Genomic DNA, 24,577 nt, shown 5'->3' on the forward strand with positions numbered 1-24,577 from the left:
TTCGAGAGGTATTCTTCTTCTTTATATGAGCATTCCTGCAAGTATTTATTTGCTTTATATACTATTTTTTTATTGGAATTTATTTTATAAGAACATCAATGCTGAAATTTGCGAAAATTCAAGAATATTTTACGAATAAACCCGAGGTTGAGATTTCGAAAAGAATGTAATTTTGTGTTGAAAATTTGTAAATACAATACAATTCCATGTTTTTAACTAAACCGTATAAAATTTTCTTCCCTCTCTAAACGGCAAAACTAGCCGAACAACAACAGAACCAGCACTAGCCGTTTGTTCAATGCTAAAAACATTTCTGCAAGAAGTTGTGTGTGTCAAATCGGGCTTTATGGCTTCCGGTCTGACTCCAAAATTAATTCAACTCCATCTAGACACCAAACACGAGTAGTTGATACATTCTAAAATGGAAATGTCATACACTATGATTTAAGAAGCTTCACAAGAATATTTATTTTTCAGCCTAAAATCGACAAAAAAAAGAACTTTCAGCTTGAGCGGGAAAAACAATAGTCTTTTATCAAAAAAATTGTATTCAAGGCAGCCAAAATGGTCTTTTTACCGTCAAGTGTCATGTTGGTCCTGGTTTGAGTAACGGTGTCAACATCATACAGTACTGTACTTACGGGTCTGATCGTCCTTTCTTCTCGTCTGCGGCTGCGATGTCTTTAGCTCGGTGAATCTGTACTTCCAGTTGGTGTTTGTGCTTGTTGTACTTCAATCCAAAAAGCACTTCACCCGTGACAGCTACATTGCCAAACCGACCTTCACCGGCATCACTGTAATAACTCACAATACTCTCACGACTACCCTGAAAAATAATACAGTTAAAGAATATATATTATACATGTAGTTGATCTTGTTATGCCAAAGACATGGCAGCCCTGTCCCAACTAGCTCAGTCACAGTGTTTTGAGTTGTTTTGGCCACGTACAAAATTACCTTTAAATTGAAGGAATCCTGAAAATAGTAGTTTGCTGAGATAGAAAAACACTAATAAAAGAATTATTAATAATAAACCATAAAGGAACATGGATGGTTAAGGATGGAGAAGATTAACACGGATTACAAACGACGAACTTAAAAAATTTAGGCTAAGCTTTTCAAGATGCGCAAACCGTGACGTAATTCCTTTAACCTGAAAAACCAATAAATTATTAAAAGTAACGTGCGCGTCACGCCATCACATGCGATATTTTCACGCTGCATCACACAATTCAAGGAGATCCCCAAAATTTCAGATTGTATGTAACGCTAGTAAGTTTCCCCACTTTTAGGCTGCAGTAGATCACATATGTTTTTTGTTTTCCTCAGAGCGCTTGGAACTTTTAAGACAGAGAAAGATCTAAACCTAAAAGTTGGACTTGAAATACTTATTAAAGTTCAAAATTTGACGGCCAGAAGTGAGTGAAAAACTCCATTACAAACTAAGACATTTACCATGCTGAGGATATTAAGTTGTTCTTGAAGTGATTTTGGGCCTGGGTGATCTTTTTCATACATGGCAAAAGCCTTGTCAATATCATCATCACGTGTTGGAGTCGTGTGTCCTTCTTCTGGTTCAGCAATATCAGGACTCGTGCACTTGATCTCAGGGTTAGTAACAGTCACATCTCCAATGTTATCCACATCTGATAGTAATAACAAGCAGAAACAAATGATTACATCTATAACAATTTTTTTTTGAATTGCATATGGAGCGGTTTTCAATTGAGTGTCGAAAGTAATCAGGTGATTACATTGGTTTTGGTTTTACTACGGTTTAAAGATTTGCTAAGTACTCTAATTGGTTCGTAATTACGTTGGTATTGGTTTTATGACACTCGATTGTAAAACGCTCTATTACCTCAGCAGCACGTGATCATGTCTAGCAAAAATTTCAAAGTTAGTCATTGATCATATAATCATATCATTCAATATGACATTAATGATGTGTAAAAAAAGAAGGGAAGTCACTGTTATGGCTGCAGCACTCTTGCTGTAAGGGGAATATGGATGTTGATCTCAAAACTAAAAATGCTTAAACAACCAGCTGTACAACAGTAGTCAACTTATTTGATAGTCAACTTCTTTTACTAACTTCCTAAGTTAGACTGACAACATCTCATATTTCCTCACTAATAAGGACATATTGTCTGACACAGGTGACGAATGTGATGAAATAAAATAGTTATTAACCGTGAGATTCTGTCTCTACTGCCAAATTCTTGAAGGTAACATTAGAAATGTATGGTATGTCATAAAGGGGAACTGATACTTTGAGCTTTTGACTCAAATCAACTTGAGCAAACAGCAATTGGATTGCACTCTACTTCATATTGCCACATTAACTGGAAGTAAAGTGTGGAACTCAGATCAGTCAGAATATGAGTCAACTGTTCATTGCACACTGGTTGTGGTAAATCTGCCTGCAAGAACATTTCATTGAACACTGAGTTAAACAGTACTGTATGTACACGACTCCACGTGTATATATATGTATGTGGCCTTCCGCAAAAATTGGTGCAAAGAAGTAGTAGGTGATTTTAAAAACATATTTTCTAACTGAATAATACACAGAACCTAATACTGCAATGCTCTCTGAGTAAAAACATAACAATTCTGAGTCAATCAATTACAGAGAATCATTTACACTAAAATGCTAGGTAGAACACACTATATTCCTTCATATTTTATCAAATTACATCGTTGAGCCATAAACACTTGGAAGCCAAAATCTCAAGGCTTTCATTAGGGGCCAGGCAACGGGGAAACTGACTGGCTGTGAGGATGATTTTGCCCACCTGGTTTGACCATCTAGCGGAAAGTTTTCTTATAAAGAAGTTCAGTTTTAAAAGTTTTGCCCATCTGTAAAAGCCAATTACCCTCCTGCTGAAAACATTGAAATGAAACCCCTGCATCTGACAGATATCTTGACTTAACTCACTGACAGGTAATTAACTTCCTCCTGGAATAAACCATACCTTGCAGAAAAAAAAATGAAACAGGCCAGAACAACATTTAAGTAGCTCTAACAGAAAGCTTGTATCAAGAAGATTGTTTTTGTTTATAATTACTCTGTGTAGTGATTTATTGGAATTCCTTACCATCCTTCTCTGGCTCTGAAACAGGAGTTCTGTCTCCTTCGACGGGTGTGGCATCCCCGGCATCCTCATACACATCAGAACTTGATCCCATCCCATCACTTTGTCCATAATCTGACAGGGCAGGAGTCCCTGTTCCAGAGTGCAGGGGGGTAGTAAGGGGAGTAAAAAAATCGCCAGTTGTCTCTGAATCTGGTGACACTGATCTCACACTTAGGAACTGCTTGTGAAGGTAACTGTCTGGTGCTGGTTGGTCATAGCTGTCTCCTGTCCCACCCCATTCATCTGCTACCTCATGCCACTTTGTCTTGACCTCGACTACTGGATGATCTTTCAGCTGTTGGTCAATATGTGAACTCTCCTCCTCTCTGTCATTCCTCCAATCTTTCACCTTTTCTTCGTAACCTTGAGCTTCCTCCATGCTGTATCCATTAGCAATGGCATCTCCATTTGTCACATTTGCCTTCCAGTCTGGCACGTTTTGTTCTGTTGTTCCTTCTTCTGCCTCCTCCTCTACTTCAATCTTGTGAAGATCTTGGTTTTTCAAGTGCTCAAATACTGTCTCTTCCTGATTAGCGACTTCAAAGACATCACTGTCCAGAACATTCACAGGTGAGCCTACATAACATCATTTATCATTAGACAATGCAAATGTGTTATTTTCACCTATCCTGCCAGGCTGAAACTTGTAGGCCTCTGTTTAAAAACTCAGGTTATTCAAAATAATATTTAATAGTAAATTAATATACCAATTATTACAATAATTTAACATTATCATTAGACGCATTTTTCCTTCCTTTCTCATTGGACAAGAACCCACCTACCACGTGACCTGCAAATAACTCTCTACAAGTAGTGGTCTGCTCATGCATAACACAGTCAATTATGTGTTTTGCTGCAGCTAATATTCTTTTCATGCATAAGTGTCACTGGGTACTTGTGTGAAAAAAGACAGATTGCTTCCCTGAGCAGTCAGAGAGTACTTATTGGTTGTGGTATTGCAAAATATTGTGATTAGTCATGTATTGTCTCAGCCAAATAATAATTGATTGATCTGCTCGCCACTGAAAAAAAAAACACTTCTTTGCTCAACCTCATCCAATAATTATTAGTAATATTAACTACTGTTAAATAATATAACTTAATGATATTAGTCTATGTCAGTAGCTTTCAGAATTCTGGTCCCTAAATGTTCTAAACTTGCATACCACTCAAATTCAAGAATGTGAAGTAATATCAAGTCATCTCAGCTTTGAATGCTAAAAAAAGAACTGATCATGAACTTATAAAATGCAACTGGAATAAAAATAAAATGAATGCAAACTAAAAAAAATTAAAATGACATAAATCCTTGAATTTGAGGCAGTTCATTTAGGCAGCTAATTCAACAGAAGAAAGCAGAGAAGGATTTTTAACTGAAACTGGTGATGTGCAAACTAAAGTGCCATGGCTTGATTTCCAGTAACTCTTCCATGACGACTCAATAGTCCTTGATTAACACTATTATTCTGTTTGATTGCATGCTTCCATCTGTTTCACTTCTACTTCACTTGTTTCCCAAATATTGATCTTTTAACTGAAGTTACTGAAGTTACACAGTCTGCACAGAGCTGGTCTCAGTGTAGAAAGATGTACATAGCTTGTATAGTCTGGTGCAATGGATGAGTGGTGGACCCCAATAAAAATAAAACAAAGTCATGACAGTATATGATGCTAAACTAAAACCATGGCGCAAATCTTCTCTATTAAGTTCTCTTAGATACTGGTTCACTCTTAGGACTACTGTGATCAACATCTCAATACCCCTTACACTGAGTTACATGTGCACTTTGAGTCACTGCAGTTGAACAATGCAAAATAGAAACAAAGCTTTCCTTACCAAGGCAACTGTAAGGAAAAATATTTAGTTGGAATAAAATTTTAGGAGGGGGGGGGGGGGGGGGGAGCGATTCAACTGTTTAACACAATCAGCCAAATGAATGAAGCACAAGTTAGTCTGTCCACAGCCATTTCATTTTTTTTCCCAAGAAAAAAGTAAGTGAAGTGAGCACAGAGCATGAGAACAACTGCAGTACACCAGAATCAGAGTAGTGTCCACTAGGTACTCACATCCTTTTGTAAAATACAATTCTCACCTCTAGGGGTAGAAGTAGCTGATGAGGATGAACTCTTCTCTTCCTCATCTGGATCATGTTGCTCTTCCTCTGGTTTCTGTGGAACTCTGGTTGCTTTAACATACTGCTTGTAGTTCTGATTTATCTCTACAGCATTCTGTCCTTCTTCCCCTTTGTCTTCTTCTTCCACATCTTTCTCAGCCAGACGTGACATGTGAACTGGCACTGGTCTGTGAAGTCTTCCATGATTGCTAAGATTGAGTGTGATCACTGGGGGTGAACCTGGATCACCATCTTTGACTCCTGGCAAGAAATGTCAGAGCCAATGTGAAAATGTGCATGTACATATCACAATTAGTTGCAAAAAAACAAAAAGTTGCACATGTGAAATAAAAATTGATTAGTTAAAAAAAATTGAGCAAAGGAAGGAAGGATGGAAGAAGGGAGGGAAGGACTGTGGGACAAAAGGACAGAAGGATGAAGGGAAGGAGTGGCAGGGGGATGGAGGGATGGATGGACAGAGGGGTGAAGGGATGGAGGGGTGGAGGACAGAGGGGCAGAGGTGAGAAGGGAGAGGAGAGACAGAGGGACACAGGGACTGAAAGACACAAGGATAGAAGGATGGAAACACACAAGGACAAGAGGAAGTGATGGCGATGCAAGGACACAAGGAGGATATGAGGGGATGTGGACGACATGAGAACAATGCCAGGATGTGAGCATGTGAGGGGGTGGACACAAGGATGCCAGGATGTGAGCATGTGAGAGGGTGGACACAAGGATGCGAGGATGCGAGGACACGGATGCAAGGATGTGAGGACAAAAGGAGAGAAAAATGGGAGGAAAGTCCTGTAATGCAAATCAAAGTAAATGTGAATGTCACTTCTCACGAGGGATGAAACCTAGAGAACCTGGGGAGAAACCAGTGTCAGATCAAGGCAAGAACCAGCATCAAGCCTATAACTACCAAGAGGGAGATGAGCACTAGCTGCACTGCGACTCTGTAACCCATGTACAGCTGTAGATGTATAGGCTCAATTACAATAAATGCAATTTCCATGATACTAACCATTTCTCGCCTGAGATGCACTAGGCTTTGCTCTCCTGAAGGAAGCACGCACTAAAGCTGAGCCATAAAGCTGTGGCCTATCAGCTTTTCTCCTCTCTTGCTCAAAAAACCAAGCACCTGATTCAGCCCTGACTTCCCTGAAATGAAACAGTTTCAGTCGTACTAGTGAGACATAGAAAACCCACACAAGGATGACCAGTGTTTATACAGAACTGGCTTAATATGTAAAGAGAATAAATTTAAAAGTAAGATTTTCCCAAAAAGAAAGAACGTCTTAAATACTATTACAGTTACAAGCTTTTGTTAAATTCCTGAACTGTGTCTAACTTTAACACATAGTTATACTTTAGCAAGTTGCTTAAAAACACATTTAACTGTATGTATGCCATGCTAATTCACATCAGTTTACAGAAGGATCCCCATTCAACATGCTCTTATGACTTCCAAGAGAACTCTTTGCCTAATCTAATTAAATTTATACCACTTTTTTATACAAAAAAACAAACTGAACTTCTACATTACATGCAAAATAATTCAGATATGAAAAGTTAGAATGTTATATTTTGGACGTTTAATCATGTGAAAATTTAAGACATTTTTCATCTCATTTCAGACAAATTTCTAGCCAAATTTTGACACTTTGCTGAGAAAAAAAGTTAAATTATATTGTAATGTACATATCTTGGAGACTTAAAATTTCAGAAGGTTTTATTTGCAGACATTTTTTTGTCCGAAGTCCAAAATGTTTTGCAAATACATGTGCAGTTATTGGATTTGTGGACATATTGGGAATGATGTTGGCAAACAGATTTTAAAGAAGCACTAGGGTCACTGTGGAGACCGAAAACATGAGTTCAAGTTGATCCAATTGTCGACAATTGCATCAGTCTCAAGTATAATTTTGCACTCTTAAAGGATTATCTAAAATAATAAGCTTATGTAGCCACAGTACAGTTTGTAGGGGAACAATAAAAATATTATCTCTAGTTTATACGAGAAACATCTCAAACAATAACAAATATCCAATCAAAACACTGTTATATGAAGACCTTTGTGAATAAATTAAGGAATTTATCGACCAAGATATCTTTCCGCCGGACAGGTTATCTTTGGTTGGTTTTGTTAAATGTTATCATGAGTAGTTACAATAGCCTTAGGCCAACTATAACTGCTATCATTTCTATGGTTCTTCTAGACACAGGCCGTAGAAAATCTCGTCCTAGCATAACAAAGGAAAGGAGTAAATAAAAAGAGAATCGCCCGCGGAGTTGAAATAAGAGTTCTGCATATGTTATACCCCGTTCAGCTGGCTGATCATTATAACTGAACAATCATTGTAGATATTAGAATTGTTGCCCTGTTAAAAGAAAATATACTTTTGTTTAACACAATTAAACTGAAAATTCTTAGACCAATATCTTTCATTTTCTACGCAAGCTTAGCTTCTGTAGCGCTTTCTTTCAAAACCTAAATGAAATAGTTAGAGCGTATTTCACTCACTAGGGATAATGATAAATAATTAAATATTTCACCTGATTTTCGCACACAGAATACAAAGCCAGGAATAACTGGTCATTTCTCGGCAATCTTTGCATACCCTTGCCTCGCATTTCGGACACAAAGCACCACAGTTGATTATAAAACCGAGCGGAGATCGACATCTAGCACAAATGCGAGATGTTTCAATTTCCTCTTGACTCGCTCCGTTCTTCTTTATTTGGTCTAGTTCATTCTTCAGCGTGCTAAAAGAAAATAACGGTTTCATATCAACAACAAGAACAGGGTACGAAATCGCGACGCAATATCACGCTTACGTGAAAAATGTGGATACGTGCGTTACGGTAAAGGCAACCCCAACATTGCTCTAAACAAAGTTAATTTACACACCTTATTCGACGTTTTTCTTGCTTCCGTAGTTCCTCGTCTTTGGCAAGCACTTGAAGGATGATATCTCTTTCTGATTCCGTAAGATAGTTGACATCAATATAAATATCTTCGGACATAATGAGCTTACTCTACCCTACACACCACGAACTTGTCCCGATTGTAGTTGAACGAGTTGAATGAAAGGTGTGCGCTGGTCGTGATCTTTGATGCATCGAACTGGCAAATGGACAATGCTTTAAATATTTTCTCGAGCTATGCAGACAATAAAACCTTGCGTTTCCACAAATTTACATATCACTGGCAACGATGCGTTCAAATTGAAGAGAGGAAGTGAAGAACTTTTAAAATAACCACCCAACCATCAGCTTGCTTTACGTAATTTAACCCAAATAATTTATACAATACTTGCATAATTTATTCACCAGATCCGGGCGTTCTAGGGAATGACCCAGGCGTTATTGCCTTTTTCCGCCCTGGGAATGACCGTTCTCCCCTCGTCCCCCGGGTTTGATAGTGAAGTTTATAAATCAAAAATCTTAAGTTAAAATAATTTGTTGAGAATTGTTTACCAAATGGTCTTTTTTTTAAATTCGACTTTTTCTTTTTCATGTAGACTTGTGAATACATCCTCACCGGTAATGGGGAGAGGGGTGGGTGTCACGGCTACGGCACGGTGTAGTATTTGCTCTTTTCTAATTCTGCAGCTACAGCAACCTCGGAGACCCAGATCCATCGTTCACTCCACTTTCTTCTGAACATGTTTAAATTCCTCCTGACTCTGCCCCTGAGTCTCCGAGAGAACATATACCTCTTCATCACCCCTGACACTCCCACCCTTCCCTGTGCGCAAAGATTACTCGAAGGAAATCTGGGACAGAGTTTGTCCAGTGCTTTTGTTCGAAAGTCTCGTTTGGACACGATTATCTTTATATTTTGGTTGTATTTCAGCCGAGAAACCTCGAAATATCATGCTAAGGAAAGGATTAGTATCATTACGAGCAACGTCCTCGCTAAAGAAACCGGTAAGCATTTGTTTTTGGTTATTTTAGAGATAGCTCTTTATAAGTCAGCCACCGAAGCCATCTTGGAATAAGTCGGGACTTCAGCTTTAGCTAGCTTTGCAGCCTGACTCCAAATAAAAAGTCAGGAATGCATTAATTATACTCAGTTCCTCGCGTTGATCCTCTTTCTCGGCGTAGGTAAGGATTGACCTTGTGCTAATTGCTTAAGTGCAAACCTGAAATGTGGAAATTAACTAAAAATCCGATAAAAATTTTGTCGAGTTTTTTGTTCACACCAGACTTAATTACTTCAGCTAAATTGAATTCTTACTGGCACTGAAAATATATGGATTCCAGTTTGTAGGATGGCTTGTTAGCAACAGAGGATTTGCAGGACAAGTGAATGAAGCAGAGTTCGAATTAGCAGTAAGTAGCTAAATGAATATTGTACAAGAATGTATGAAAGTGAAGAATGATCATCGCAGTGAATTTTCCAATTTAAGCAATTGGAAAGAAGAAGCCTGAAAAAATCAGGGCTTCAATGGGATGTGGAAATTAAATCTCATTGAAGCCCTGATTTTTTCAGGCTTCTTCTTTCCAGTTGCTTAAATTGGAAAATTCACTGCGATGATCATTCTTCACTTTCATCTACAACCTCAGTTCAAATATGAATTATTTCATATATAAAGGCCTGTTTGCACTACGCGAAATTTTGTTTGATTTGCCAAAAAATCTGTCAACACGTAGCCATTTCTAGTGCGAACGATTTTTTGAACCCACCAAAATTTTTGTAAGCGCAACGAAACTTCAAAGATTCCGTCGACTAGCTTTGGAGGCTGTAAAAATTTTGTCAGGCGAGAAAATCCTTTGTTCCTTGACATTCATCCGTCATTGGGTCATCAAATTTTGCAACATATGGATTACGAAGCAAACGTGACCATATGACTTCCGCCATTTTAATTGAGCTAGATGGATCCGCACAGAAGGAACATCGATCCATGGTACTTCAATTATTATGGCTCGCAATGCTACCAAGATCAAGATCAGGGTAATCAAAGTTATTACGATTCCCAAATCGCTACACAACAGCAGTACTTCATACAGTTTCCATCGCAGCAAACTCGAGCAGGTTCACAATGCATCCACATCCGCTGAACACAGCATCCACATCCATAACATCCACTGAAGATCAGACGACTGTTGCAGCTATTGGAAGCACAGAAAACACGAAAAAAGGGAACGAGAAAAACGCCAAGTATGAAACCTTCCCCTTTAAGACATGTCACAACATCTTGATGGTAAATTGATCAAGTTACTAATTGACATCTGTCACTAAAAAAATTTTGCATCTTCATGTGCGAACAGGATTACGAAAACAAAAAATTGGTGATTACAAAATTTTCAGTTTTTTTCTGCAAATGCTAAACTCAAATTTTCGTCTTAGTGCAAACAGGGCCTACTTCACAACAAGAATGTATGTTGTCACTGTTGGTCAATTTGAAGCCTGTACATCTCATTATTTTCTAGACATTTTGTTCAGACAGACATTATCTTAATAATCGAGCTTTCCTTGGACTGTGTGTCAGTAGACAGCAACAATCAAATGAAAATACACTGAATGTTTCACTAAGTTTTCCTCAGTTTCCAAGCCAATATCCAATACAAGACTCTTCAATCATTAATCCAGACTTATGTTTACAAAATGTAAATAAAATTGAAAATGGATCGAGAGACTCTTTCCTATAAGCTTACATATAGATACTATCGTTGATTTCGAATTTGGACCATTTGTTCAGTCTCAAATCAAATGATTAATTGTGGAAAATACATGTACTTACTTGAAATTCCAAAACAAAAGAATAAAATCTAAAGACTTGGATTCTTATTGTGTTTTATTAACAGGGATGGAAGTATGTAATTTGATGAGTTAAATATAACTCCAAATGGTCAGTGTAAAATGCAGACTGCAGGCTGCTGACCAGGGGTGGGTAAAATGAAGACTGCAAACTACAGTCTTTTCAGGTATATATCGTGTTAAAATCCGTAAACCGGGTGCAAACCGTAAACAGGGTTATTCAGGCTAATCGCAGTGAAAGTCTGCTCTCTGGTTAGCCTGAATATTACTCAGGTTAGCCTAGATAATGCTCAGGTTAGCCTGTTTACAGTAAGCTCTTATTAGTGATGGAAATGGTAACAAATTCAGTTAAAAAGTCTACAGTCTGCAGTCTTCATTTTAATCTCAGTCTGTATCTTACCACAGGTCTGCTGTCTGCAGTCCGTAGTCTGCGTTTTACACTGACCAGAACTCTAAAAGTTAACTAACCTATCAATCAGTCAACTGAGCAGTTAATCAATCATTTGGTTGAGTTTGAAGACTATACAGAAGCTTTATGTTTTGCTTAAGATGTCTAACCTGGAACAGTGCCCCAGCTAACATTAATTAAATACTAGTCTGGTACAGAGACAGGCAAGGTCATGGCTAGTAACAGGCAAACCAAGGCACTTGTTTCAGTTAAAAATATTTAATTTTCCATTTTTATTAATATTTATAGTCATCATGACCACTCTTTATGGTTAGGAAGATTGACACTGCCTCAGATTCAGTCATGACAGGAAACTAATTTTTAGCACACCTGCTTATAGAGTGGATTGAATCACTGAAGATATAAATTTTTTTTAAGCCCACTGTCCCATACCACTTTGTCCTATGGGTGAACTACTTGCTAATTCCAATGCTTTATCTCTTTAGGATTGTCCAATTCACCGACTAGACAGCGGACCACCCAAAAAAGCCATTCTGACCAGAGAAGATGGCCTTAGTTATTACAGAACAATGCAGGTGATACGAAGAATGGAGACAGCTGCAAGCACTCTGTACAAATCAAAGGTTATCAGAGGCTTCTGTCACTTGTATTCAGGACAGGTAAATTCACTTCGTGAGTAGTGATAAGTTAATAAAGATGGTGAATTTTAAGCTCGGTAATGAAATGTGAGGGTGAATTAATCAACATGAGCATGGGACAAAGAAAAATTCTGAGTCCCCGACAGGAATCGAACCCATGACCTCCCGAACACCGGGCAGGCGCTCTATCCACTGAGCTACGAGAACTAATGGAGAGCAAGGCCATTTAACTGAGTTCATATATGAACTCAGTTAAATGGCCTTGCTCTCCATTAGTTCTCGTAGCTCAGTGGATAGAGCGCCCACCTGGTGTTCAGGAGGTCATGGGTTCGATTCCTGTCGGGGACTCAGAATTTTTCTTTGTCCCACGCTCGTGTCATGTTGATTAATTCACCTTCACATAAATTCACTTCCTTCAAATTTGCAGGGTGATTTTGACTGCTACAAGCAGTACATGTAGCATACACACTTAAAGCATACATGTAGCAAGATCCCACAAAAACCATCCCACAAGAATGGTTTAAATTTATATAATAGGACTCAAAAAATGATGCCTAAGTTTTTGGAATATAGTTGAATAGGAAGAAGAGAAAATGGATTGTGTATATAATCAGGGGCAGTTATAGGGGGTTGGATTGGGTGGCTAGCCACCCCCCTTTTGGAGAAGTCAAAATAGAAAAATTGTAGAAGATTATGAATATTATCCCAGAAATAAAGGCAAACACTCTGGACAGTCACCTCATTGTAATTTTTCTGGTGTAACAGTCCTCAATTTGGTTCCAGTCCCTAAATTGCAACATTTTGTTGTAGGCATGCACCATTGATTCCGTAGCCCCAAGGTACCAGCCCCCCCCTCCTCCTCCTCCTCCTCCTCCTCCTTGGAAAACTCCTGGATCTGTCCCTGGTATTATAATATTATTATTATGGGCAACATTTGAGCTGTAGATTAGATTCTCCAAACTTGGTTGGGATTCTTTTAAATTTAAATGTCTTAATATAAAGTTAACATAGTATTTTGCTGTTTTTTTTCTGCCCTTGCTGGACTTTGAAAAATATATCTCATATTCTTAAGTTTGTGCAATGTATATTATTAAACTCATACTGATATCCATGCATACCAGTAATATTATATCATTGAATGAGGTTTATGTGTATTCATATATTGTATAAAGATACCACATGACGTATGCTTTGCTCAATTCCCTTTAGGAAGCATGCTGCATTGGAATGCAGGCTGCGATCAATATGGATGACAGCATCATAACGGCATATCGTTGCCATGGCTGGACCTACATTAGAGGAGTCTCAGTCAAAGAGATCCTTTGTGAATTAGCAGGTTAGAACCTGACCCCATGTTATTGAATATTGGCTTAAATTTGAATTCAGACCCATGAAGATGAAAATTGCTTAGAACTGGATTACATTGAAGTCAAAATGGTGCTTTGGAGTTCTTTCCATCTTCTGTGTTTAAGTCACACATCACAGGGATACAGTCGAACCTCTCGACAGTGGCCACCTCAAGAACAGAGGAAAGTGGCCATTGTACATGTAGTGAGGTGGCCATTATGGGGAGGTAGAGGTGTAATGTGACACCTGTTTTATTTCTCGTGTTGCAATATTATTTATTATTCTTTTAAAAAAATACTTATTATTAGTATTTAAATACTCAGAACACAATCAAAATGTGTCAATAAATCAGAAACAGAGACCAACCAGTACAGATCAAGTTTTGTTACCTTTTACAATAAAAAAATGTCAGTCCTTGATTAACTGCCAGGCTTTGTCAAGAGATTGTTTTCACTTGGTAGATGGGAACACTTTAGCACCTGTTACTGTTGTGAAGAGGTGGCCATTGTAGAAAGGTGGTCCTTGTGGAGAGATGTCTGTTAGTAGAGGTCCAACTGTATGAACAAGAACCAGCTACTGGCTATGGTTTACATGTAATTTCACCAGCTGAAAGATTATAATAACTAATAATTGACTGAAACATCTCTTGTCTAGAAAACAAAGACTGACTTACTTCAAAGGTGCAAGGGTTAATGAGCCAGCTAGTGTTGTGTTTATTCCAAGCTGCATCCATGACATTACTTTACAGCAGTGAAGAACATTTATGAGCCAAATTCAAGTAATTTTCCAAAAACAACACCTTATCTCAGTTGTCTGTTGAACCATCAAGTTATAAATCACAATAATATTCTTTTAAGAGATGACTGTTTCAGCTGTTTTGACTGTTACCCAAAGTGCAGTTATCTTGTTGATCAACCTACACTGTACTAAATTTAGATTTAAATGTTAATGCCACTTTAAGTTGTATTTCAATTTTTTGATGTATAGTGTTACTTTGTGTAGTGACAACAAGTATTTACATCACTGTTTAACACCTGAATACTTTTCTTCTAAAGGTCGCAAGACTGGCTGTTCTAAGGGTAAGGGAGGTTCTATGCACATGTATGGCCATGAATATTATGGCGGAAATGGAATTGTTGGAGCTCAGGTGAGTCTGCCAGTTATCTACCAGTTCATTACTAGTTAACATTTCATTATTCATTTCTTTGCTTTTAATTAATAGTATTATAATACACTCTCTCTCAGGTTCCATTAGGTGCAGGAATCGCCCTTGCTCACCAATACAGAGGCAATGGACAAATATCTGTTACCCTTTATGGGGATGGAGCCGCTAACCAAGGGCAGGTAAGAAACTGCACACACCAACTGTTATATTGGTTGGTGTTGTAGCCTAATGGTTAGTGCAGTGGCCTAAATGTGGGAATGTTGGACAGTAGGTCAAAAGGTTCAAGGTTCAAACATTTTTCAGGGCCATTGGTTGCTTTCCTACACCAGACACCTTACTCTTACAATGCCTTTGTTTTTCAAGGAGTGTCAATGCGCATCCAACCCACTGTGGAAGGGTTTGGGGGGGGGGGGGTGGGCTGGGCGGGGTTAGCAATACTCTCAGCTGTTTAGTGCTCTAGAGAATGCTGGATAAGTCTCAATGGTGCGTACCAGTTTGTCCCAGTCACAGACATCTACCTGTTTTATTTACTAGTTTTGAGCTTACAGTAAATGGGTAAAATGCCGTTTGACAGTATTTATGAGAGAAGTGATCATAATACAGTACACTGAATTCCCAGCTGCATAATGGAAAGAAAGGTTGTTCACGTCAATTAACTGTTGACACCATTCCATTAATGGCTGCTCAATTGTAATATGCTTTGTCTTGAAGGTGTTTGAAACCTACAATATGGCCAAATTGTGGAATCTTCCATGCATCTTTGTGTGTGAGAATAACGGATATGGTATGGGTACATCTGTTGAACGAGCTGCCGCCACTACTGAATACCACACGAGAGGAGATTACATTCCTGGAATCAAAGTATGTTGCAAAACTTGATCAAATGGCATCTTCCTGTTTTCCCTCCTTTCTCCTCATCCTCTTTCTACTCTTCCAGCTTTTTGTCCTTTCCCTCCTCAGCTCAACTGTGGTGAATTACTTGAATTCCAACTTTTCCGCCATTAAAATTAATTTATCCATGTCTGATCAAATGATTGAGCAGTTGCAAGCAGAGGTTCCCTCTTATTTCTCTGTGAGCAGAGAGAGAAAGGATTTTTGGGTGAAGTCTTGAACAAGAGGTTTACATTCTAGGTCTGGCATGGCAAAGCAATGCCTCACTCCCCCAGCTGAAAACTGTAATAATTTTTCAACTGATAGGTTGATGGCATGGATATCCTAACAGTGAGAGAAGCAACTAAATTTGCCGCAGATTATACCAGATCAGGAAAGGTAACCAGTGTATTGTTACATTGTTAAGAATTCAAAGCATTCTTTTGAGATTGGTCAGTTTGACCAGACTAACATGTTTTAAGACAATAGAACTGTGATGTCCCTTTTCCAGTTGCTTTTGACTGAGGCCCTGTAGAGCCTTTTCAGCCGGTAAATGGAAGTAACATATCAAACACGAAAGACCATATGTGACCAGATTTCCAAACACCGAGAAGAAAGTTGAAAATATGATGCGTAGGGGAGTATTTTTGACGAACTTCAAGGTGTTTGTGTTTGAAGAAATAAAATCGTAAAAATCTATCCTAATTAAGATCAGATATCCAGATATCTATTAATTCAATTCAATAAGTTTTTATGTTTATCAACGATTTCTTTTTCACTAGACCATGTTTAGTTTCCAGCCTGTCAAGAACTTGAGATTTGCTAAACTTTGAAGCAATGTGACTGGATTGTGTCAACTCGTATTCCAGTAAAATGTATTTTTTCTTGCAGGGCCCAATTTTGATGGAGCTGGCTACATACCGTTATTATGGGCACAGCATGAGTGACCCTGGTACAAGGTACTGAACAGTCAGTCAGAAGGCCCTCAGTTAGTCAGTCAGTCAGTCAGTAGGCCCTCAGTTAGTCAGTCAGTCAGTCAGTCAGTAGGCCCTCAGTTAGTCAGTCAGTCAGTCAGAAGGCCCTCAGTTAGTCAGTCAATCAGTCAGTAGGCCCTCAGTTAGTCAGTCAGTCAGTCAGTAGGCCCTCAGTTAGTCAGTCAGTCAGTCAGTAGGCCCTCAGTTAGTCAGTCAGTCAGTCAGAAGGCCCTCAGTTAGTCAGTCAATCAGTCAGCAGGCCCTCAGTTAGTCAGTCAGTCAGTCAGTAGGCCCTCAGTTAGTCAGTCAGTCAGTCAGAAGGCCCTCAGTTAGTCAGTCAATCAGTCAGTAGGCCCTCAGTCAGTCAGTCAGTCAGTAGGCCCTCAGTTAGTCAGTCAGTCAGTCAGTAGGCCCTCAGTTAGTCAGTCAGTCAGTCAGTCAGTCAGTAGGCCCTCAGTTAGTCAGTCAGTCAGTCAGTAGGCCCTCAGTTAGTCAGTCAATCAGTCAGTAGGCCCTCAGTTAGTCAGTCAGTCAGTCAGTAGGCCCTCAGTTAGTCAGTCAGTCAGTCAGAAGGCCCTCAGTTAGTCAGTCAATCAGTCAGTAGGCCCTCAGTTAGTCAGTCAGTCAGTCAGTAGGCCCTCAGTTAGTCAGTCAGTCAGTCAGTAGGCCCTCAGTTAGTCAGTCAATCAGTCAGTAGGCCCTCAGTCAGTCAGTCAGTCAGTAGGCCCTCAGTTAGTCAGTCAGTAGGTCCTCAGTCAGTCAGTCAGAAGGCTCTCAGTTAGTCAGTCAGTCAGTCAGTCAGTCAGTAGGCCCTCAGTTAGTCAGTCAATCAGTCAGTAGGCCCTCAGTTAGTCAGTCAGTCAGTCAGTCAGTCAGTCAGAAGGCCCTCAGTTAGTCAGTCAGTCAGTCAGTAGGCCCTCAGTTAGTCAGTCAGTCAGTCAGTCAGTCAGTCAGTAGGCCCTCAGTTAGTCAGTCAGTCAGTCAGTCAGTCAGAAGGCCCTCAGTTAGTCAGTCAGTCAGTCAGTCAGTCAGTCAGTAGGCCCTCAGTTAGTCAGTAGGCCCTCAGTTAGTCAGTCAGTTGGCCCTCAGTTAGTCAGTCAGTCAGTCAGTAGGTCCTCAGTCAGTCAGTAGGCCCTCAGTTAGTCAGTCAGTTGGCCCTCAGTTAGTCAGTCAGTCAGTCAGTCAGTAGGCCCTCAGTTAGTCAGTCAGTCAGTCAGTAGGCCCTCAGTTAGTCAGTCAATCAGTCAGTAGGCCCTCAGTCAGTCAGTCAGTCAGTCAGTAGGCCCTCAGTTAGTCAGTCAGTCAATCAGTCAGAAGGCCCTCACTTAGTCAGTCAGTCTGTCAGTAGGCCCTCAGTTAGTCAGTCAGTCAGTCAGTAGGCTCTCAGTTAGTCAGTCAGTCAGTCAGTAGGCCCTCAGTTAGTCAGTCAATCAGTCAGTAGGCCCTCAGTCAGTCAGTCAGTCAGTCAGTAGGCCCTCAGTTAGTCAGTCAGTAGGCCCTCAGTTAGTCAGTCAATCAGTCAGAAGGCCCTCACTTAGTCAGTCAGTCTGTCAGTAGGCCCTCAGTTAGTCAGTCAGTCAGTCAGTAGGCCCTCAGTTAGTCAGTCAGTCAGTCAGTAGGCCCTCAGTTAGTCAGTCAATCAGTCAGTAGGCCCTCAGTTAGTCAGTCAGTCAGTCAGTAGGCCCTCAGTTAGTCAGTCAGTAGGCCCTCAGTCAGTCAGTCAGAAGGCCCTCAGTTAGTCAGTCAATCAGTCAGTAGGCCCTCAGTTAGTCAGTCAGTCAGTCAGTAGGCCCTCAGTTAGTCAGTCAGTAGGCCCTCAGTCAGTCAGTCAGAAGGCCCTCAGTTAGTCAGTCAGTCAGTCAGTAGGCCCTCAGTCAGTCAGTCAGTCAGTCAGTAGGCCCTCAGTTAGTCAGTCAGTAGGCCCTCAGTTAGTCAGTCAATCAGTCAGAAGGCCCTCACTTAGTCAGTCAGTCTGTCAGTAGGCCCTCAGTTAGTCAGTCAGTCAGTCAGTAGGCCCTCAGTTAGTCAGTCAGTCAGTCAGTAGGCCCTCAGTTAGTCAGTCAGTAGGCCCTCAGTTAGTCAGTCAATCAGTCAGAAGGCCCTCACTTAGTCAGTCAGTCTGTCAGTAGGCCCTCAGTTAGTCAGTCAGTCAGTCAGTAGGCCCTCAGTTAGTCAGTCAGTAGGCCCTCAGTCAGTCAGTCAGAAGGCCCTCAGTTAGTCAGTCAGTCAGTCAGTCAGTCAGAAGGCCCTCAGTTAGTCAGTCAATCAGTCAGCAGGCCCTCAGTTAGTCAGTCAGTCAGTCAGTCAGTCAGTCAGTCAGTAGGCCCTCAGTTAGTCAGTAGGCCCTCAGTTAGTCAGTCAGTAGGCCCTCAGTTAGTCAGTCAGTCAGTCAGTAGGTCCTCAGTCAGTCAGTAGGCCCTCAGTTAGTTAGTCAATCAGTCAGAAGGCCCTCACTTAGTCAGTCAGTCTGTCAGTAGGCCCTCAGTTAGTCAGTCAATCAGTCAGTAAGCCCTCAGTCAGTCAGTCAGTCAGTCAGTCAGTAGGCCCTCAGTTAGTCAGTCAGTAGGCCCTCAGTTAGTTAGTCAATCAGTCAGAAGGCCCTCACTTAGTCAGTCAGTCTGTCAGTAGGCCCTCAGTTAGTCAGTCAGTCAGTCAGTAGGCCCTCAGTTAGTCAGTCAGTCAGTCAGTAGGCCCTCAGTTAGTCAGTCAATCAGTCAGTAGGCCCTCAGTTAGTCAGTCAGTCAGTCAGTAGGCCCTCAGTTAGTCAGTCAGTAGGCCCTCAGTCAGTCAGTCAGAAGGCCCTCAGTTAGTCAGTCAGTCAGTCAGTCAGTCAGAAGGCCCTCAGTTAGTCAGTCAATCAGTCAGTAGGCCCTCAGTTAGTCAGTCAGTCAGTCAGTCAGTCAGAAGGCCCTCAGTTAGTCAGTCAGTCAGTCAGTAGGCCCTCAGTTAGTCAGTCAGTCAGTCAGTCAGTCAGTAGGCCCTCAGTTAGTCAGTCAGTCAGTCAGTCAGTCAGAAGGCCCTCAGTTAGTCAGTCAGTCAGTCAGTCAGTCAGTCAGTAGGCCCTCAGTTAGTCAGTCAGTCAGTCAGTAGGCCCTCAGTTAGTCAGTCAGTCAGTCAGTAGGCCCTCAGTTAGTCAGTCAATCAGTCAGTAAGCCCTCAGTCAGTCAGTCAGTCAGTCAGTCAGTCAGTAGGCCCTCAGTTAGTCAGTCAGTAGGCCCTCAGTTAGTTAGTCAATCAGTCAGAAGGCCCTCACTTAGTCAGTCAGTCTGTCAGTAGGCCCTCAGTTAGTCAGTCAGTCAGTCAGTAGGCCCTCAGTTAGTCAGTCAGTCAGTCAGTAGGCCCTCAGTTAGTCAGTCAATCAGTCAGTAGGCCCTCAGTTAGTCAGTCAGTCAGTCAGTAGGCCCTCAGTTAGTCAGTCAGTAGGCCCTCAGTCAGTCAGTCAGAAGGCCCTCAGTTAGTCAGTCAGTCAGTCAGTCAGTCAGTCAGAAGGCCCTCAGTTAGTCAGTCAATCAGTCAGTAGGCCCTCAGTTAGTCAGTCAGTCAGTCAGTCAGTCAGAAGGCCCTCAGTTAGTCAGTCAGTCAGTCAGTAGGCCCTCAGTTAGTCAGTCAGTCAGTCAGTCAGTCAGTAGGCCCTCAGTTAGTCAGTCAGTCAGTCAGTCAGTCAGAAGGCCCTCAGTTAGTCAGTCAGTCAGTCAGTCAGTCAGTCAGTAGGCCCTCAGTTAGTCAGTAGGCCCTCAGTTAGTCAGTCAGTAGGCCCTCAGTTAGTCAGTCAGTCAGTCAGTAGGTCCTCAGTCAGTCAGTAGGCCCTCAGTTAGTCAGTCAGTTGGCCCTCAGTTAGTCAGTCAGTCAGTCAGTCAGTAGGCCCTCAGTTAGTCAGTCAGTTGGCCCTCAGTTAGTCAGTCAGTCAGTCAGTCAGTAGGCCCTCAGTTAGTCAGTCAGTTGGCCCTCAGTTAGTCAGTCAGTCAGTCTGTCAGTAGGCCCTCAGTTAGTCAGTCAGTCAGTCAGTCAGTAGGTCCTCAGTCAGTCAGTAGGCCCTCAGTTAGTCAGTCAGTTGGCCCTCAGTTAGTCAGTCAGTCAGTCAGTCAGTAGGCCCTCAGTTAGTCCGTCAGTCAGTCAGTAGGCCCTCAGTTAGTCAGTCAGTCAGTCAGTCAGTAGGTCCTCAGTCAGTCAGTAGGCCCTCAGTTAGTCAGTCAGTAGGCCCTCAGTTAGTCAGTCAGTCAGTCAGTCAGTAGGCCCTCAGTTAGTCCGTCAGTCAGTCAGTAGGCCCTCAGTCAGTCAGTCTGTTTTACAGTTATTCAGTTAGTCCAAGTCAGTCAGTCAGTCTGTCAGTAGGCCCTCACTGAGTTAGTCAGTCAGTCAGTCTGTTTGTCAGTTAGTCAGTTAGTCCAAGTCAGTCTGTCAGTCTGTCAGTAGGCCCTCAGTTAGTCAGTCAGTCAGTCAGTAGGCCCTCAGTTAGTCAGTCAGTCAGTCAGTCAGTCAGTCAGTCAGTCAGTCAGTAGGCCCTCAGTTAGTTGGTCAGTCAGTCAGTAGGCCCTCAGTTAGTCAGTCAGTCAGTCAGTAGGCCCTCAGTTAGTCAGTCAGTCAGTCAGTAGGCCCTCAGTTAGTCAGTCAGTCAGTTTGTCAGGAGGCCCTCAGTTAGTCAGTCAGTCTGTTTGTTAGTTAGTCAGTTAGTCCAAGTCCGTCAGTCAGTCAGTCAGTCAGTAGGCCCTCAGTTAGTCAGTCAGTCAGTAGCCCTCAGTTAACCAGTCAGTCAGTCAGTCAGTCAGTAGGCCCTCCGTTAGTCAGTTAGTCAGTCTGTTTATCAGTTAGTCAGTTAGTCCAAGTCAGTCAGTCAGTCTGTCAGTAGGCCCTCAGTCAGTCAGTCTGTTTTACAGTTATTCAGTTAGTCCAAGTCAGTCAGTCAGTCTGTCAGTAGGCCCTCACTGAGTTAGTCAGTCAGTCAGTCTGTTTGTCAGTTAGTCAGTTAGTCCAAGTCAGTCTGTCAGTCTGTCAGTAGGCCCTCAGTTAGTCAGTCAGTCTGTTTTCAGTTAGTCAGTTAGTCCAAGTTGGTCAGTCAGTCATTTGGTCAGCCCATTGTTGGTACAGTCAGTGAATTGGTCAGTCATTCAGTAAGTTAGTTGGTTAGTCAATTAGCCTGTCGGTCAGTCAGTCACTTTGACTCGGTCAGTCACTTTGAGTCAGTCAGTCATTTGGTCAGTTGGTCAGCCGATTGTTCGTTCGGTCAATTGCTTAGTTAGTCCGTTAGTTGGCCAGTCGATCAGTTAGATAGCCAGTTAGACAGTTAGTCCCTCCATTATACATCATTGCCTCCATCCATCTGTGACAAAGTTTAAATTATGTTTTTTTTTTTCAATCTCTCATATAGTATCATAGATATCAGTTTTTCAGATGTAGCTGATCAATATCACAAATGCAGTAGGGAAAATAGCCATATATTTTACACGCATACATGGACATGTAAATTTTAATAACGAAACTGTTCAAAAAAGTACCCAAGAAATAATGCTTTTTTTTCCTACCGACAGCTACCGGTCACGTGATGAGGTGCAGTCCGTGCGTAAGACACGTGATCCAATCTTAGGTTTAAGAGAAAAACTGCTGGATTCAGGGCTTGCAGACACTGAGGACATCAAGGTATTGCAGTGTGTATATTGAGCTGATTGAGTTGGGGAACTTTTTAACCACGTTGGAAAAGGAGAGGATCAGTTTATCACTAGGAAAACATGAGATTGCTTCACTTCTTTTGAAGGAACAAATAACTGAGTGAGAAGAGTCTTGAATTTTAGGAAAACGTTGTTCAAATCCGAATTTCGATTTTTGACAATTAGAGTTTGATTTTGTCATGGGAACTTGATTCGTAAAAAGGGGAGAGAATCTGAGTTTTTAAAATTGGTTTGACTTCCAAAACTTACGTTCATTATAATTACATTGATTTCATATTTCTCAGGGTTGTACGGGTCATGAAAAACCTGAAAATTCACGGAATTGTATAATTTCATTTTCCAGACTTGCAAAGTCATGAAAGTGTGAGTCATGGAAGTCATGGAAAAGCAATACACTTTCCGAGAATAAAAATGCAAAATGATCAAAAGTTGAAAACATAACAGACGGGTTAGAAAACTGGTTTTAATTCCAGTGAAAAAATTATCACTAGCAGGCATTCTATGACGTCATAATGTGGGGAAAATACCTTACAATTGCTTAAAGGAGCTCAGTCACAGTATTTTAAGTTATTTTGGCCACATACAAAATTACCTTAAATGAATGGTAGGAAATCTGAAAATAACAGTTTAATGAGATAGAAAAACACCAAAGAGATCATGATAAACCATAAAGGAACAAGGATGGCTAAGGATGGAGAAGATTAACACGGATTGCAAACGACGAATTTGAAAAATTGAGGCTAAACTTTTCAATATGCGCAAACCGTGACTGAGCTCCTTTAACATAGGTCATGGAAAACTCAGAAAGGTCATGGAAAGTCGTGAAATTTTAAAACTTCAAAATAGCATGAAATCAAACGGTACCGTTGAAGAAAAGCAGTGCAGTTTCGATACTTGAAGACGTGTAATTGTTCTTCTCTTGCAGCGTATCGAACAAGAAGCCAAACAAGAGATCGAAGAGGCTGTGAAGGCAGCGGAGGCCGATCCCGACCCTACCCTGGACGATCTGTACCTGGACTTGTACGCGGATGATAACATGGAGGGTCACGTGGTCCGTGGCTGTGATAACTGGTCTAGGCACGCTACCAATTAGATGGTATCTTTTTAAAAACTCCATACGGGCGAAGATCCTGGAAATAACGAATTTCAGCTCGGATTTTTCAGTAGCTATCGTCTTTTATAAATTATCTGAGTTTTGTCCAGAGGGGATCCGAAATCATGTAATTTTATTGGTTGAAAAAGGTATATCAAAACTCGCTTATAACAGAGCTGGCTTCGATCCAACCAGGAAAATATAAACAACTCAGTTTTGTTTTGTGAAGACCCGATAACAACATGGAAGCCTTTTTTGTTAGTTTATAGCAGTAGACAAAACAAAAGACAGAACAAGGAATGTGAGTAATCTGGTGTTTTGAATCGAACCTTTCACTTTCTAAGCGACTGCCCTGGACTTTGGTCAAAACTACATTCCGCACAAAGTGAATAAGGCTATTGTAGCTCCGAGTACTTGTAACTGTAGCGTGTTTATATACTGTGAAGGCGCATATACGAGTGACAGCGCGATGTCGTTCATCGCGTCTTATCTGGGGCTTGTTTATAACGGGTAATCGGCGATCACCATGTACTGATAATAACAGAGACGTACTACCCAATAGAAACTGACATAAATTAGTGTGTTTATTATCAAGAAATGATATTTATTCGTTGTTTTTGTTTCTTTTTCTTTAAGATACACAAACCACGCGACTTTTGAATTCTAAACCCAATAAGCCATTTCTGTGTTGCTTTTTTCCTCTATTTCAAAACGGATCTTAGTGAGTTTTTCTTGCCCGCTCATTGTCTTGCATATCAAATTCATTTCCAAATGAAAGGTTGGGCACCCGGATCAGGTAAAAAGTAACTCGGAAATGGTTGATTGCAGTTCATGTGAGAGGGGATTTGCGCCAACCCCTCCCCCCTCTTTTTTGCGAGTTATTGAACTGAGACGGAGTCGAGGTCCATAAACACGCAAAAAAAAAAAAAAAAAAGAATGTGGCCAATATCAAGCTATCTTGACCGAATAAAGGAAAAGAACACCATTTTCTTGCGGGACAGTGAGTGGGTAATCCCGACCGGACAAGAAATCGCTTCCTGTTCGCTTGGGTAGCCAACCACAGCGCATGATTTGGCTCTTTTGCCCGCGCGCGCAACATATCCCATCTGTTTATGTCAGTGGTTTTTTTTTTTATTTCGCGGGATCAAAAAAGATATTTCATTCCATATGCAGTTTTAGTTCTGTAACAACAGTTTTTGCCTCTCCTCATTATCTAGGAATTTAGTTTCCATGTACCAATTTTGCAACAGCAGGTTTGTCAAAGTTTTTCGTGACCTGCTAGAATCCATACAACAGTCGGAACTCGGACATAATTTGTTCAGTCTCTACAATACAGCAGCTAAGGGGCGGGTCTTGAGGGAAGCTGCAAGGGGTGTGCCTGCCCCCCCCCCCCA

The 24,577-nt window shown here is 41.0% G+C and overlaps 2 protein-coding genes across 3 annotated transcripts in view; one reads left to right on the plus strand and one right to left on the minus strand.

Moving 5' to 3' along the window:
- Positions 1-8,550, minus strand: part of LOC110059783 (uncharacterized) — a 34,428-nt gene extending 25,878 nt beyond the window's left edge. The window contains exons 1-7 of one of the 2 annotated variants that reach the window (XM_020766505.2): positions 8,169-8,550; positions 7,814-8,023; positions 6,282-6,418; positions 5,234-5,515; positions 3,102-3,716; positions 1,456-1,646; positions 642-826 (exon numbers count right to left, since the gene is read on the minus strand). In XM_020766505.2, coding sequence (XP_020622164.2) covers positions 642-826; positions 1,456-1,646; positions 3,102-3,716; positions 5,234-5,515; positions 6,282-6,418; positions 7,814-8,023; positions 8,169-8,284 — 1,736 coding nt within the window. In that variant the 5' untranslated portion in view covers positions 8,285-8,550. The remainder of the gene's footprint in view (positions 1-641; positions 827-1,455; positions 1,647-3,101; positions 3,717-5,233; positions 5,516-6,281; positions 6,419-7,813; positions 8,024-8,168) is intronic. The other variant, XM_020766506.2, reaches the window with a different exon arrangement.
- Positions 8,551-8,904: 354 nt separating this feature from the next.
- LOC110059785 (pyruvate dehydrogenase E1 component subunit alpha, mitochondrial-like) lies at positions 8,905-23,781 on the plus strand. Its single transcript, XM_089283152.1, has 11 exons — positions 8,905-9,190; positions 9,527-9,595; positions 11,919-12,092; positions 13,281-13,407; positions 14,474-14,565; positions 14,664-14,762; positions 15,295-15,444; positions 15,781-15,852; positions 16,345-16,412; positions 21,953-22,061; positions 23,016-23,781. Exons 1-11 carry the CDS (start codon positions 9,137-9,139, stop codon positions 23,181-23,183), a joined length of 1,182 nt encoding a protein of 393 aa, XP_089139278.1. The 5' UTR covers positions 8,905-9,136; the 3' UTR covers positions 23,184-23,781.
- The last annotated feature ends 796 nt before the right edge of the window (positions 23,782-24,577 follow it).

The sequence above is a fragment of the Orbicella faveolata genome, unplaced genomic scaffold (genome assembly GCF_042242905.1).
Source record: "Orbicella faveolata isolate gen_17 unplaced genomic scaffold, um_ofav_v1 contig_12, whole genome shotgun sequence".
NCBI lineage: Eukaryota > Metazoa > Cnidaria > Anthozoa > Scleractinia > Merulinidae > Orbicella > Orbicella faveolata.